The sequence below is a fragment of the Balaenoptera acutorostrata genome, chromosome 20 (assembly GCF_949987535.1).
Source record: "Balaenoptera acutorostrata chromosome 20, mBalAcu1.1, whole genome shotgun sequence".
Taxonomy (NCBI): domain Eukaryota; kingdom Metazoa; phylum Chordata; class Mammalia; order Artiodactyla; family Balaenopteridae; genus Balaenoptera; species Balaenoptera acutorostrata.
The window spans coordinates 17,231,652-17,248,376 of NC_080083.1; the positions used below are offsets into that span (position 1 = coordinate 17,231,652).

At 47.0% G+C, this 16,725-nt stretch overlaps 1 protein-coding gene across 1 annotated transcript; it reads left to right on the plus strand.

Annotated features, from left to right (window-relative positions):
* The first annotated feature begins 2,724 nt into the window (after positions 1 to 2,724).
* On the plus strand, positions 2,725 to 7,613 carry LYRM9 (LYR motif containing 9). The gene is made up of 3 exons (XM_057536277.1): positions 2,725 to 2,862; positions 4,531 to 4,623; positions 5,521 to 7,613. The coding sequence occupies exons 1-3, from the start codon at positions 2,737 to 2,739 to the stop codon at positions 5,536 to 5,538; spliced, it is 237 nt and encodes a 78-aa protein (XP_057392260.1). The 5' UTR covers positions 2,725 to 2,736; the 3' UTR covers positions 5,539 to 7,613.
* Positions 7,614 to 16,725: the final 9,112 nt, after the last annotated feature.

The window sequence follows — 16,725 nt, forward strand, 5'->3', positions numbered from 1 at the left end:
AGGGCTACCGGGTTTGACTACAGATTTAGCAATGATGCTGTGAGGTTCATTGCGCCTTAATAGCAAACCCATGCTTTAAATTAAATTAAAACATTTTTAGTTTAACTCGTCTGAGTGGACCCACACAGGCATTCTCTTCTAGTTATTACTGAGAATGACTAAGTATTATAATTGAGCTGAAAATAATCTCCCGCCCATACTTGCTGGGTTGGTTTCTAAGTATTGCTTGGGTTTTTAAGTAATGTAACAAAGTTGTGTTCTTTCCAAGTGTTAATTTTAAAGACTGCAGATGGTAACCATCTGTTACACGACTAGCATTTTACAATATTTGATTAGCACTTTATATAGTTTGGGAAAGCCTGCCAGTGGAGTCTGCCCATCAGTCTTCGGTGCTGTGTCCTCTGTGGTGGCCCTTGAAGGTCTCTGTCCCCACGATATGTGGCTCCCCTCTGTTTGTTGTGCTGAAGTGGGACTAGTCGGACGGGCAGGTTGATATACGTGGCAAGAGAACCTTGAAGAGCCCTGCCCTGTTTGCACTCTTCCTTAGAGCTGGAACCATCAGAGCTCATTGGTGAAGCAGAATTTGGGAGGGCTAGATCTGTCCATCGGTGAGGACTCTTTTGGTTGCAAGTGACAAAACAACAAACCCAAACCTGCGGTTTGTTGGGACCCTAGGCAAATCTGGGACTGCCTTCAGGTGCATGGTTTTGGGGCTCAGGTGACTTTTTTTTTTTTTTTTTTTAATAAATTTATTTATTTATTTATTGGAGGCGTTGGGTTTTCGTTGAGGTGCATGGGCTTCTCATTGCAGTGGCTTCTCTTGTTGCGGAGCGTGAGCTCTAGGTGCGCGGGCTTCAGTAGTTGTGGCACACAGGCTCAGTAGTTGTGGCTCACGGGCTCTAGAGTGCAGGCTCAGTAGTTGTGGCGCATGGGCTTAGTTGCTCTGCGGTATGTGGGATCTTCCCAGACCAGGGCTCGAACCCGAGTCCCCTGCATTGGTAGGCGGATTCTTAACCACTGCGCCACCAGGGAAGTCCCCCAGGTGACTTCTTTAGACTTGGTTTCAATCAGGGTCTCAGCTCTGCCGTCTGCTCTGTGGCTTCAATCTCAGGCTTCAAGAGGAGGCAAGATGGCTTCCCTGAGGGTGAAGTCCTCTCAGCATCAAGTCTAGAGGGAAAGAATGAAGCCTTTCCACTCACTCCTGCAGAGGTGTTGAGGTTTGCTCTGATTGGACCAGTTCGTCATGTGCCCATCTGTGAACCAGTCCTCGTGACCATGTGGATAAAGGGCTCTGATTGGTCAGGCCTGGAGTGGAGCCCCACCCAGACCTTGTGGGCTGAGACCTGGAGGGGTGGATTCCCAGTGGCTCATCCCAGGATGTTACCAGGTGGGAGGATTGGGGGGGGGGGGCAGGCGGCCACCTGCCCACCCCAGTGTCAGAGTGAAAGGCCATAGTACCAGGAGCAATGGGCAAATTTAAACTGTGGAGACAGACATTTATTGTTGCCAGGAAGATCATATGCTGGAAATGGAATGAAGGAGCCTCGGAAACTAGCTCCTTAGTAAGTTTCCTTTCCTAATTTGAGATAGATTAGTATTTAGATTTAGTATTCTGGTTCTCTTTTTTTGAGTGGGTGGGGATTGTCTTCTTTTTATGTTACTTTAAAACTAAGGCCCCTCACTTAATCTTGGTCTGTTAGCATCTCCATTTGGAACACAGTGAGCTTCTCTCTCAGAGAGGGGAAATCTGTGCAGAGGAGATAACAGATTCCATTCAGTCCAGTTCAACAAACAGGGCACGAAGCATTGGGGCCCGGGCCAGGCTCAGTAGGTCTGGCAGCTGATGAATCCCCAGCAGTGTGGGAAGCGCTGTTACAGATCCAGGAACGTGGCACTGCACCCCCCACCCCCTCCAGGGAGGGACAGTCATGAAGGGCTTCCCAGAGGAAGTGACACTGACCTGGTCCTGGAAGGATGAACACAAGTTCCTCACATGGAGGAGACGGGGAAGGGAGCTCCGTGCTGAGGGGGCTGTGTGTGCAAAGGCACAAGAGGTGACCTACTTGCCGGCTGAAAGGGTCTGGGAGAAGTTCCTTGTGTCTGACTCTGGGGTGAGCCGAGAAGCTGGTTCCAAAACTCATTCTGGCATCACTGTGGGGGCGACTGGGGAGTGACAGGCTTCAGGCAGGACACCAGGCAAGATGCTGTAGTAGAGGTCCAGGCAGGATCCTGTGGAGCATCTTGTTAAATTGCAGGTTCTGTCCAGTAGGTCTGGGGTGACATTGTGTTTCTAATTAGCTCATGGGTGATGTCGATGCTACTGGTCCAGGACCACACTTTGAGTAGCGAGGCTCAGACCTCTGGGCACTCTCCCCTCTGTTGCCTGAAGTCAGCTGGTTTCTCAGTGACTGTGACGCAGGATCTTCCTGCTCATCTCCCTATTCCTCCTGGCGTGACACCTCCTCATCCACCACCTGAAGCTGGTCTCCAGAAGGAAGACGACAGGATGAGGCTGTGCCTCTCCCCTTTGGTCCTTGCAGGCCTGCTCTGAGCTGAGACTTCTGCAGGGCCGAATGCCCAGCCTGAGCTCAGGGTCTGGGTTCCCTGGGGACCTGGCTCCGCACTGTATCAAATACGTCTGCTTCCCAGAGCGCTGGAAGCTGGGGGCCAGGGCTGAGTATTGGATTGATGCCTAGAAGTGATGCTCTATGTTTTCCAGGGACAGAGGTCTTGCAGATGGCCCCGCTACCGGGGGCAGAGCTGGTCCAGAGGCCGCTGCAGCTCTACCGATACCTGCTGCGCTGTTGCCGGCAGCTGCCAACCAAGGGCATCCAGGAGCATTATAAGCATGCTGTCAGGCAGGTGGGAGTAGGGTCCACTGGGCTTGGGGTGGGGGGCTTCCTGTAATAGGGGGCCTATCACAGGGTTGGGGGCCAGGGGCAGTGGGCAGGGATGGTTTTTCCGGTGGTGGCGGGGGTGGGGGTGGCAGTTCCCTAAGAGCCACCGGAAAGCAGTGCTGGCCAGCCCAGCTCCTCTCGCTGGTTTCTGTTCCGGAAACAGGATGCACCCAGCACAGCAGCTCTGTGCCAGCGCTTGAATAAGGCAGCTAAACAGATGATTAAAATAGAGTGTGAGACATAACATCATTTTGACAGGCATACCTGCCAATAATGCACAACCTGAATTTAATCATGAGAAAACATCAGGTAAACCCAAACGGAGCAACCGTCTACCACACAACCGGCCTGTGCTCATCAAATGTGTCAACGTCCTGAAGCACAAAGGCAGACGACTGCTCTGGTTTAAAGGGGACTAAAGAGATGTGACAACTAAGTGTAAGGAGTGATCCCAGATTGGATCCTGGACCAGAAAAAAGCAATGATTATTAAGGACATTATTGGGGAAATTCATGAAGCTGGAATATGGACTGTAGATTAGATAGTAGTATTATATCAGTGTTCAAGTTTCTGAATTTGATTACTGTGGTTATGTAAGAGAATGCCCTTGCTTACACACCCAAAGTATTCAGGGGTTAAGGGCATGATACCTGAAACTTTAAATGCTTCCAAAAATTTTTATACAAACCCATATAGAGAATGATAAAGCAAATGTGGCAAAATAGTAACAGTTGGTGATTCTGGTAGGGAATTCTTTCATAATGTTCTTGCAGCTTTTCTGTAGATTAAAAACTATTTCCAAATAAAAAGTTAGAAGCTAAAATTTTTATATAGTATGGAAAGTAAAAAAATAGAAGTAGCAACAGAGGGTTGTGGAAACATGGAGAAGGAGTAGTTAGCTGTCTGAGGGAGTCTGGGAGGACTTCCTGGAGGTGAGCATTTGAGGTGCTCCTAAAGATAAGTAGGAGGACGTGTGGGGTTGAGCGTGACATATCAGAGGGAAGTAACCAGTTCTTTTGAAGGGCCATGAGAGCCACACCAGTGACCCTGAATCTCATGTTGCTTTTCAAAGGCGAACATCTGGTCAAAGCAAACAGCAGCCCTGCATTGCTCTGCTTTGGGCCTGGCTGGATTTTCCAAAGCCACCCTCTCCGCTGCCCCTCCCTTCCCTGCATGGCTTTCCAGCATGGGTCTGGAGAAACTCTGCTCTTCTCTGTGGTGAAGCCATGCAGAGAGCTCAGCCTGGTGAAAGCAGCTTCCTGGGAAGAGCAAACGAAGCAGAGAGATGGAAGTTTCCCTTAGGCCTCTGCTACCCGATAACCTTTGGGCCCAGCTTGGTTTGGGGGTAACTTGGGGCCAGTCTTCCTTTTCACGGCTGCCCTGCTGGTAGGAGTACAGGCTGTGTAGTCAGATAGTCCAGGATTCAGATGCTGGTGCCATTGCTTAACGGCAAGTTAGAGTCTCTGAGCCTGTTTCCTCATCTCAGGGTGGGATCATCATAACGGTCTGTGGAGGGGTAAGGGCGATGCTGAGTGTACAGTGCCCACAGTGTGCCTGGCCCACAACTGCAGCTCTGAAGCTGCCAGTCCTGTGATTTTTGCCTAGTCATCTTTCCCTATGCTGAAACTTCCAGAGTTTCCGAGTTCATTCGGATGAAGACAACCCTGAGAGGATCCAGCAGATTATTAAAAGAGCCATTGAAGATGCTGACTGGATCCTGAACAAAGTAAGTGCTCGGCTCTGACTTCCACCTGCGAGTTGGGGTTGAGGGCTGTAATCTCAGTGACCACCAGGGGTCGCCCCTGCCCCACAGTTGAGACCGATCAGCGCTGTGGAGGCCCCCCCCCCCTCCCCTCACCAGCCGCTCCCCTCCTCCAGAAGCCCAAAGGTGATGGCAGATGCCCTTCTGGTTGCGTTTTCTGCCAGGGGGTGCGCATCCTTAATCCCTAAAGGCAAACTTCTGCCTCACGGTGCTGAATAAGCTGAGATGGGGCCACAGGAAGAAGGAAGAGAACCGTCTTCCTGGTAGCAATAGTGCCGAAGCTGGCAGCAGCCTTGTGACAGCTCAGAGAGGAAAGCTGGATGAGGCAGGGTTACTGAGGAAACATTCTAGTATCTGTTTTGGTAGAGGCAGGAAGGGAGTCAGGAATACAGACAGGCTTGCTGGTCCTTACACTTAGTATTAGAACAGCCTTGAGAGCTGGAGCACACCCCGCCACTCTGTCCTTCTGAACCAGATCTCCAAAGGTGGGGTCCAGGATTTGTTTTTTAAACTCAGTGATCGGACTAGTTGGTTTCTGAATGTTGGCTTCTATAACCGGAGATTTTTTTTTCTTCTGAACGAGACTCAGCTTGAAGGGAAGACTGGACACACCACAGTTTTCAACTCCACTGTTCCCAGTGTCTTTCTTACCCTCTCTCCCCAACCCCATCAGCTTCCTTTTCTACTGGAACCAACTAGAGACTTGACTGTCTGATGCCTGCTGAGCGGGTTCCACTGCCTCTAAGAAGCCCTTGCAGGAGGCGGCTGAGGCCTAGTGACCACAGCTCTTAGGACTTCCCGGGTCCTCCCTCCCCCCGCTGGCTTCCCTCACCCGCTCGTAATGATCTCTCTGTCTTACAGTATAAAAAACAAAACTGAGACTCCAGGACGTAGTGAGTGCAGCTGCCTTGGAGACAGTGATATTGAGAGCCCTCACTTCACCTGGCACTAATCAGCAGCAGCAGTTTTGGAATATCCACTAGCCTCGTTGGCTGGGAGCAGGAAATCAGGGGTAGGAGAAGCTGATATTTGCTCAGACGATCTTCTTGCCATGTTTGTGTCTCCAGTGTCTCCTTTATGTTTGCTTTTCCAGCTGGTTATGATGTGAGATTTGGGGAGAATGTGTTTTCTCACTTTGCACTGAAAGTGATTCATTTATTCTGGACATCATTCTTTGAGACCCAGAGCCGATGTGCCCTCCTAGAGCTGCGTGTTCAGAGGACAGGGCATGGGTTTAAGAACCAGACAGATCTGGATTTGAATCTCAGCTCAGCGGCTTTTCAAGGGTGTTGGCTTCAAGTCCAGTTTCCTCCTTCATTAGGATTAGATAAGATGAAATCAAAGAGCCTGACGTAGGACCTGGTATGCGGTGGGGCCAGTAAACATCCCTCTGAGGAAGCCGTCCTCTGCTGCTCCCACGGTCACACATCTGTCTAGCTCCCTCCACATCAGGTCTTAGTTCCTTATGGGTTGGTCCCGTCCCTGCCTGTCACCGCAGGCCCCCGAGCCCCGGCAGTTGCACTGTGCCCAGCGGTCCGCCCAGCAGCTGCTCTTCCTGACATCAGCCCAGAGAGGCAGAAACCCTGGTCCTTGCCATCTTGGGGTTTATTGTGTCCCAGAGTGGCGAAACAAAAAACGCCAGAGCAGCTGCAGTAGACGCCGGCGCATTCAGGCTGTGTGAACCTGTGATCTGTTTTGACCGGCCCTTGCCTACTTTACTCCATCTTAGCAGGACAGCGGGGAGGAGCAAGCCAGCAGTCATGAGGTTATCGTGAGCCTGAAATCGGTGGAGAATGCAGACCTGGGTCACATCCCAACTGCACACAAGTTACTCTTGGGTGACTTACCTCCTCTCCTTCAGCTTCGGTTTCCCCATCTGGAGGAATGGAGTAATGACCGTACCTACCTCACGGGGCCACAGTGAGGAGTCATGAGCCCTAATGTACACCAAGTGCTTCACCCAGAACCCGGCCTGGGGAGCCAGGGAGAAGGGAGCTCAGAGAGGTTGAGCCCCTTTTCAAGGTCACAAAACTGCTAAGCCAGGTCTGTGAATGTACCAAATACTATAGATTTAGGAGGGAAAGGAGAGCAGCCGGGAAAGAGGGAAGGAAGGGTGAGAGGGAGGGAGGGAGGAGAGAGGGAGAGCAGCAGGGAATGTCGGGGTAACTGGCCGGAGTGGGCAGAGCAGCCAGAAGATGCAGAGGGAAGCCACACCAGGATGTGAGTGTCCCCCAGGGACTCTCAACCAGAGGATGAGCTAGCGTACATTTGTGTCCTTGCAGTCATGTGACTTAAAGTGACTGAGATACGCCCACGTGCACTCAGTTGATCAGCAGATAATGAAGTAAATACATCAATTTGTGAAAGCTCTGGTGTATGTTGTTCCCTACTGTGTGCTCTCATACTAGATGTTGAGGATTAGAGATAGGCAAACAGAAAGCTGCCTGGGAGGGATCATTCTTCAGAGTCCTAATTCATTAATTGAAATGTCCAATCCTAGGTAAAAATAAAATTTCAAAACTTGAATTAAGGTGGTGGTATCTCCCCTCTTCCAGTTGGGATCTGCTGCAGTGGGAAACCCGCTGTCAGAGAAGGGGGCACGGGTGGGCGGCCGTTGCTAACTTGGGGGTGGGGAGGGAGTGGAGGGGCATGCCAGGCAGAGGGGCAGTTTAAGCAAAGGCTCCAAATAGCACCACTTGCTCAGGAACTCCCACGCTGTTCAGTGTGGTTGAGACACTGTGGATGGAAGAGACAGTTCTACAATCATCTCTTTATGTAATTGTCTCCCACCTGAGAGTGAACCCCGGGAGGGCAGGGACCATGTGCTGGTCAGTGCAAAATGTTCTGGGCCAGCTGTGTGCCTGCTGCCCAGGTGGTGAGCTGTAAGCATTTGTTGAATGGGAGAATGATAATACCAGGCAACCTGATGTCTCTCTTTTGTTAGCGTGTTTATTGCTTTTTAATAATGGGGGTGGGCTTCCCTGGTGGCGCAGTGGTTGAGAATCTGCCTGCTAATGCAGGGGACACGGGTTCGAGCCCTGGTCTGGGAAGATCCCACATGCCACGGAGCAGCTGGGCCCGTGAGCCACAACTGCTGAGCCTGCGCGTCTGGAGCCTGTGCCCCGCAACGGGAGAGGCCGCGATAGTGAAAGGCCCGCGCACCGCGATGAAGAGCGGTCCCCGCACCGCGATGAAGAGTGGCCCCCACTTGCCGTAACCAGAGAAAGCCCTCGCACGAACCGAAGACCCAACACAGCCAAAAATAAAAAATAAATAAATAAATAAAGTAGCTATAAAAAAAAAAAAAAAATAATGGGGGAGGCTGGAAGGTGGTGATTATTTCTTGGCCAAGCACTGGTGTGTGTGTGTGTGTGTGTGTGTGTGTGTGTGTGTGTGTGTGTGTGTGTGTGTGTGTGTGTGTGTGTGTGTGTGTGTGTGTGTGTGTGTGTGTGTGTGTTCTTATCACTGATGCTTAAATAAAGTCTTAATATGATTATGAAAGTAGTTTTGACTTTGAGAATCCCCTGAAAGGATTTCAGGGATTCCCAGGAGTCCATGGACCATACTTGAAAATCACTGTCTCTATATGTACACTGAATAAAGCAGAATACAAAGTAGATTTTTACCTCCCTTCTTGATACCATGCCTTTGTTAATTTGGCCTAAGATTGTATTCATTTTTTAAAGAACCAGTGTCATCTGATTGGTTTGCATTCGGCAGTTAACATGAAAAAAATCTTAGAAGACACGATGCTAAGGGAAGCAAAGGACACCTTCATAGGAGAAGTAATGCTTAAGCTCAGTCTTCATAGAGAAAAGAATGTTTTTTCAGGTGAATAAGTGAGGCAAGTAGAGCATTGCAGATGGGAAGAGAAGCATGGGCAAATATGTATGGCATGAACAGGTTGGGGTGCTGGGAGAGTGAGGAATTTATTTGCAAGGTGCAAGGGTGCCAGAGAACGTCATGGACACGGCAAGAGGGAGGTCAGCAGTGGGGGTAGGAAAACCCACATCAGTTTGGGAATAGGAGTAGGTGAGACCGGTGATTAGAGAGGCCTGCTTTGGGCCAGTGGCTGAAATTAACAGGCATAGGGGCTCTTGGGCTCAGCCAACCTCAAGGTTATGAGCCCTAGTCAGTTTCAGAGTTCTCATGAAGCTCTTGTGCATTCATTACTCAAAGCTGAAAGGGAACGGGTGCCTCCCCAGATGTCAACGGAAAGGGATTCATTCTCTTCAGAGATGCTGTGTCTCCGTGGTGTTGACAGCAGCTGATGAAAGGTTAGGAGGTAGAGAGAGAGATTCTGATGGTTTGGAGAAACCTGATCCTGAAGGAAGCTATCCAAGTGCCCACTCAAGGGCATGCCCCTCCTTTGGGACCCACTGCTACCCATATAGACCCCTGTACTTCTCAGACGGGATGGTATTTATGGAATTAAAGGTCCCTCTGTTCCACAAGATAGTGAGTTCCAGTGGCAAGGATCATGACTTCAACTCATTCAGCAAATGTATGTGAAGCTCCTACTATGTGCGAGGCACTGTGCCAGGTGTTGGTAGGGTACCTAAATTTAAGGCCTTAACCTGGATCCCAATTACATTTTCCTATTGATTTTGGCTCATAAGGCCAGCATGTCAGAATTAGTAGACTGTGGATCTAGCATGTTAATCACACTTCATTTCCTCTGCTGTTTTGCCTTTAATTCATTAATTCATTAATTCAGCCAACATTGAGCACCTCTTATGTATCAAAAATTCCATCTATAGTTTCATTAAGGTTGTGTTATGGGTGGTTTAATTGCTCTCCTTATTGATCTGTATGGTTTCTGGAGATGTATGGAGAGATTTCATTTTGGGCACCCATGATTATCCATAGGAATCTAGTTTTTTAATCAAACTAAAAAATATATATATATTTTTTTTCCTGAAAGTTTCCTATTTATAGACATTAGCCCACATTTACACACACACACATAACATTTGCTGCTGACAAGTCTGGCTGAGAAATGGTGAATGACTTTGAAAACATGTTTTTCTGACATTTTCACCTTACTATTACCGTAAATCTTTAAAATTCTTGAATTGGAGTGATAAGGAGAATTGCCCAAGGCGCCAAACTGTCAGTCTAGCCTCAACATCCAGCCTCTAGGCATGTAGGTAAATGAACATTCTCATTCTTTTTTTCATCTTAGCTGCAGAGTTGATGCATGTTCTCTCTGGTCTAGGCCCCTATGCATAATTGGCTGTGTCAGAAACTGCTGCTTGAGGAGCTTGGAACCCTCATACACTGCTGGTGGGAATGTAAAGTGGTGCAGCTGCTTTGGAAAACAGTTTGGAAGTTTCCCAAAATGTTAAACATGGAGTTAGTTACCATATGACTCAGCAATTCTACTCCTGTGTATAACCCAAGGGAAATGACATACATCCACACAAAACACTTGTACACAGATGTTCATGGCTTTATTCATAATAGCAAAAAGAAAAAAAAAAAAAGCAAACAACCCAAATATCCATCAACTGATGAATAGATAAATAGATGTAGTGTAGTTATACAATAGTATGTAATTCAGTAATAAAAAGGAATGAAGTACTGATACACCCTGCAACATGGATGAACCTTGCAAACACTATGCTAAGTGAAAGAAGCCAGTCACAAAACACAAAGATATATTGTATGATTCCATTTATGTGAAATATCCATAATAGGCAAATCTATGGAGACATAAAGTAGATTAGCCTAGGGGCTGGGAGGGGTTGGTGTTGGGAGGAGTGGGGTTTCCTTATGGAGTGATGAAAGTATTTTAAAATTAGATTATGGTGAAGGTTGTACAACTCTGTGAATATGTTAAAAACCACTGAATTGTATACTTTAAATGGGTGAAATGTGTGGTATGTGAGTTATATCAATAAAACTCCTAAAAATAAAATAAAATGCCAGGAGAAAACTGAATAAATCCCAAAGCATCTGGAAGGTAACACCCAAACTATCATTAATTTCTTGAAAATTCTCTCCTTCTTGATTAGTTTCTTTTGAAGGGAACAATTGTATTCTCTCTCCAGTGGTGTCCAAGGCTGAATTTTTCTACTGGGAATGAGGGCCAATCCTCATGCCTTCTTTACCCACTGTGCTCGCTTTGTAATCCTTTGGGGCAGTTCTCACTTTTCTTCAGAGAGACACAAGCCAAGAGAGGCTAAGACGTACGTCCAAGGTCACATCTCAAGAACACACATATCGGGCTTCCCTGGTGGCACAGTGGTTGAGAATCTGCCTGCCAGTGCTGGGGACACAGGTTTGATCCCTGGTCTGGGCAGATCCCACATGCCGTGGAGCAACTAAACCCGTGCGCCACAACTACTGAGCCTGTACTCTAGAGCCCACAAGCCACAACTACTGAGCCTGCGTGCTGCAACTGCTGAAGCCCGTGCGCCTAGAGCCCGTGCTCCGCAACAAGAGAAGCCACTACAGTGAGAAGCCCGCGCACCACAACGAAGAGTAGCCCCCGCTCGCCACAACTAGAGAAAGCCCGTGTGCAGCAACGAAGACCCAATGCAGCCAAAAATAAATAAATAAATTTATTAAAAAAAAACAAACAAAAAAACACACATCTCCCAGGTTGGGCCCTTTCTAGAGGCCCAAACACGTTCTCCTTTTCGCCGGTTCTTGACTGCCCATCGCTTGTGTGAAGGAAGCAGCAGGAGTTATTGTCCCCAGTGTATAGTGAGGGAAACTGAGGCACAAAGAAGCCTGAAATGGGGCAGTGTATGGCAAATCCAGGGAGAGCATCTCTGTGCTCTGTCTCCAAGTTCATCATCTCATCACCAGAAAACCAGAAAGATTCTAGGGGAGGTGAGGATGGGGCGGGAAGATGTATTAAGCCCCTATTACGTTCGCAGTGTTAAGCACTTTCCATGCAATAGTTCATTTGATTGAAATTTGGCAAAGTCCTGTTTTATGATTCCCATTGATGAGAAAAGTGAGGCTCAGGGAGGTTACATGAGTTGCGGAGGCACGCAGTGGTAGACATGAGATTCCAAGCCAGCACGGTCAAGCTCCAAATCCCGTGTTCTTCCTCCTGTACCACTACCCTTGGATAGCTGCTGCTGTAGGGGGTGTCCTATTGGTCGTTTTGGGGGCTCTCTCTGCAAAAGTGCCTGTGTGTGCCGGTGGCTGTGTTAGGCTCTATATATAAATGCTTAGATTTAGGTCCTGGCCTCTGAGATCTTCCAATTTAAGATGAACATCATTCATTTCTAGGACTCTAACTTGCTTTATTTAGTGCTTTACATGTGTTAGCTCTGATCCTCATAAACCATGCAAAGTGGTTGATTATCTTCATTTTACAGATGACAAAACTGAGGCTCAGAGAGATTAAGTAACTTGTCCAAAGCCACACAGCTAAGTGTCAGAATGGGATTTGGAGAGGACGCGGGTTTGCCTGACTCCAAAGCCTGTGCCCACCACTGGATACCACACAGCCTGCAGTGCAATAAGGGACATGACCAAGTAGACTCACATAGTCACGTGATCAAATGTCATGAGGTTTTAAAAAGATGATCATTAAAAATAATCTTTAGTGAAAAGAAAAATGCCTATGGTATGAAGCTCCTGAGAAAAAGTAGTACACAAAAGTGTGTGTACAGTGAGATCATTTAACAAACACCATCAGACAAACTTGCCTATGTAGAGAAATGGAAATTGGAGAGAGATCCACCAAAATGTGAAGAGTGGTAGTGAAATTATGGGTAGTTTTTTCTAGCTTTCTGAATTTGTCACATTTTCCTTAATGGAAAAAACCTCCCATATATATTTTTTAAAAAGATGGCCACTCCAACGTGGATAAAATGAAGCATGGGTCTAATATAATAACAGAGGAAAACCCCTCAGACCCAGCCTCAGCCAGCTTCTGACCATCTTTGAACATTCACTGTGGGTACCAGTCTGGGGTGCGCCCTGAGGCCTGTCTGTGTCTCCCCAGCTGTGCTGTAAGTTCCTATGGGACAGATTGGGTCCCATTCATCTTTGTGCCCCCAAAGCCAAAAGCAATGCCCTGTGTGTGGTAAGAACACAATGAGAGTTGAAATAGAAAGACTCTCCAAGGTTGCTTTTTTAGGACTTGTCACTTGACTTGGAGACCTGACTTGCCATCCAAGCCTCTGGGACTAGAGAGGAACTAGATTTCACAACATCATTAATGCACCAATACGAGAAGCATCCAAAGGACTCAGTTCTCCTAAACCAGTCTCATCATTATTCCCCATCTTCTCATTATTCTGCCATCTTCTCTGATTAGGAAACCTCTTCTCAGATGATACAAACGTGTCCATCGTTCAGAGACCCTTACATTTTGGGGGTTTTAATATACGACATTCAATTTTCATTATCCAGTTGCTATTGTAATTAATGTATTCTGACATGGCCCTTGCTGACAAGAATCTTGCTATATTGTGGGCCAAACCATGTCCCCTACAACTTAACAATGACCCTGAAAGGCGCTTGTGATCTAGCTTCTTCCTGGCTCTGGCCTCCTGTCCCAGGGCTCCCTCCCCACTCCTACTCTGCTCCAGCTGCATCCTGTTACCTGCCCCAGTGGGCCCAGTGCTTTGGGCTCTAGTCCCAGCTTTGTTCGTGCTGTTCCCCTGGCCGGTGTGCCCTCCCCTCAGTCCATTTGCCAAACCCCTCACCCTTCTTTCAAGGCTCTTACAAGGCTCCTCTGCAAAGTCTTTCTTGACCTCTATCCACAGGCAACCCTGATCTCTCCCTAAGAATTCTACCGTCTCTAGAATGTTTCTCGCATTTGCTCAATATCCACCCATTCCGTGTGTATTTAGTGGGCACTTGATATGGAGCTAGGTGCTCGGTGTATGTTACCTCGAATTCTGGCAGCAACCATGTGAGGAAGCATTCATGTTTCCACTGATGAGGACACAGGCTCAGAGAAGTGAAGGACTGGCCCAGGCTCTCACAGACATTAATGGTAGAACGAGGATTGACGCTGGGTCTGTGTGACTCCAGCATTCCGTCAAGTTTTGCCGGGTTGAATTGGGTTACTCAGCAGGTGATTGCTGCTACAGTGGGTAGTCGCTGTGCATTCTCAACAGTCCCCTGACAGGAGGGGCTTGGAGTAACAGTCTGGAAGGGAAGCTTCCTTCCCTTCCAATGGTCTGAAGCTGCATTTGGGCAACAATCATACTGCTTTTTATGGACTGCATGTTTATGTAAGGCAGCTTTAGAGTGGCTTGATAGAAATTATGGAGAGGCTAAAACCCCTTCACAAGCACTGCAGATGGAGTCAAGGAAAAGTTGTGGGTAGAGGGCTGGGTCGGGGAAGCAGAAGGCAGAAATGCAGCTGGGGGAAGTTATGCGTTCATATTAATCACCCAACTTTATCATCCACACTGAGTGAGACCCAAGAGGCATTTCATAAAGAGTAGATGATGCCATCCATTCCCTAGAGGACTCTCCATTCCAACAGAGGTGTGTAAAAGAGGAAATTCTGTGGGCATTAATAAACAGCCGTTTAGAAAGCTCTCATTAAACAGCATTCCCATGCTCCTGAGAAGGATGCCTCAATTATTACTTTCTTTTTTTTTTTAAGAACAGGAAAGAAAAAATTAACTGGGAAAAGCAAGAAACAATCGCTGTTGTTAACAGCAATAAAATCATGACATTTGAATATAAAATTTTCAACTTTTTCAAAGAGCTATCACATATCATTATCTCATTTAGTTCTCACTTCCATTAAGTGAGTTGTCAGGAGAACTTCTTACTCTTAATCCACAGGAAAAAACAAAAGTTCTCAGTGATGGGTCAGAACCTGATGGATCTTGTGGGGCAAGCCCTCCAGTGCTCATCATAGAAATTAGAACTTACTCAGTGAGCTGTTGTGGGCAGAGAGAGGGATTGGGCAGGTCCTTGTTGCCTGGAAGTGAATTGAACCTTAGGTCCTGGTACACAGAAACCAGCACTATGAAAAGGCAGGTAGCTGTGGTGCCCTTTACTTTCTTTGTTGGTCATTTCAGCTTTGTTTGGGTTGGCGAAGACATTTTCAGTGGTCTTCAAAAGACATCACCAATAGTACTGGGCAGTATCCTTGTGCACAAGGCAAAGTTCAGCATCCTCTGGGTTGACCAGTCAGAGATGAGTAACTTGCTCATTGATCTTTGATCCCTGATACCCATGACCTTCATCTTTTCCTTTCAGCTTTAATTAATGTCTCCTTTCAGGGTAGCAATAGTTATGGATGCACAAAGAAACATTGATTCTATTATCTGTTTCTTCCATTCTTTATCCTTTTATTATTGATTAGATTCTAGGTTCTGGTTTTGAATAGGTCATGGCAAATACAGTCAATAAGTAATAGCACATTAAGCTTTAAGGTCATTGTTTCATTGGCGTCAATGCCAACATCATTTTTCAATTTATCTTGATCCAGTTCAGTGCAATTCGGTGTGTTTTTAAGCTCCTTCTCATTCTAAAAATCCTGTTAGGCATTGAGGATACAGCAATGAATCTTTAAGTGTGGCTCCTGTTCTTATGAGGCTTACAGTGTAGTGGGAAGACAGACATTAAAGATGTAATTATATACCTATTTAGAATAGTCACTAAAGGATGCTATAAGAAAGTGTAGCAGGAAGACCTAACCTAATCTTGATGTGTTGGGTGGGGAATTGACACAGAGAAGATGTCCTGGGGGAAGTAAGATTCCAGCTGAGAATTGAAGGATGAAATTTGTGGGGTTGGGGGGGTTTGGTGGTGAGGGAGACAGGAAATGAAGAGCATTTCAATGGAGAATACAGCAGGGCAAAGGTGTAGAGGGCTTGGCACATCCGTGGACTTAAAGGAGGTACAGGTGTTTCGGAGCACAAGGAGGAGAGCCACAGGAGATGATCTAGAAGAGCCCAGGCAGAGCTATGCTGTGGATCTGGGACTTTACACCAAGGGATTGGGAAGGCTGGATTAAGTATTTGAGATGTATTATACCAAGCAGGTGGTAGATGATGGTGATGATGATGATGATGGGGATAATAATGATAACAATAATAACAAACACTTACTTTGTGCTTACTATGTGCCAGTCATGGTTCTAAGCACCTTACAAACATTAATTAACTTACATAAAGACCCATTATAATCTACCTCTGTTTTCTGGTACCAGGAGGCCAAAGTCTATCTGGGAAAGTCAAGAGTCAAACCAGAAAACAGAGGCAAACCCTGCGGAGTGGTCTGTAGTCAAGTTCTCAGTGTCTGGCAGAAATGAGCCTGAAGAGAGGCAGGCTGGGAATAATCCAAGAGAGCCAGGTGACTGGCACAGACAGCTTTGGGGTTTCTCGACTCAGCTCAAATGGCAGAAGTTGCATCACACTCAGAGCCTGGTATGCCAGGCTGGTCTATCCCCTGCCTTTGGTGTGAACTGCAGGAAATAATGGAGGTGACCCAGATGCTCCTGTATAGGTTATGTAGGTGGACAACAGAATCCAAATGCCAGGCCAAGACATTAATAAGTAGGAGTATTTCTATGCTAAGGTCAAAGTCTGAATTTTAACTGGTACAAACACTGACAGGCTTGTCATCTGTCAATGACAGTATGGGTAATGTCCACTATGTGTACATCTCAGCAGTTTGGAGTGGGGTTGGGTTTAGGGACAGGCATTTTTCTTTTTCTTTTTTTTTTTCCATCTTTATTGGAGTATAATTGCTTTACGATGTTGTGTTAGTTTCTGCTGTACAACAGAGTGAATCAGCTATATGTATACATATATCCCCATATCCCCTCCCTCTTGAGCCTCCCTCCCACCCTCCCTATCCCACCCCTCTAGGTCATCACAAAGCATCGAGCTGATCTCCCTGTGCTATGCAGCAGAGGACAGACATTTTTCAAACCATGTATCGTATGATGAAAAGTACCCTGGCCCGTTGTCTGAAGAGGTTGGCCTCTAGTGCTAGTTTTGCTATCTTCTAGCCATGTGAGCTGGTGCAAACCACTTGCCCTGCCCCAGTCTCAGTTTTCTCATCTATAAAATGGGATTTATGGGATTGTTATGAGGATAAAATTAATTCTTATGTGTAAGAGCA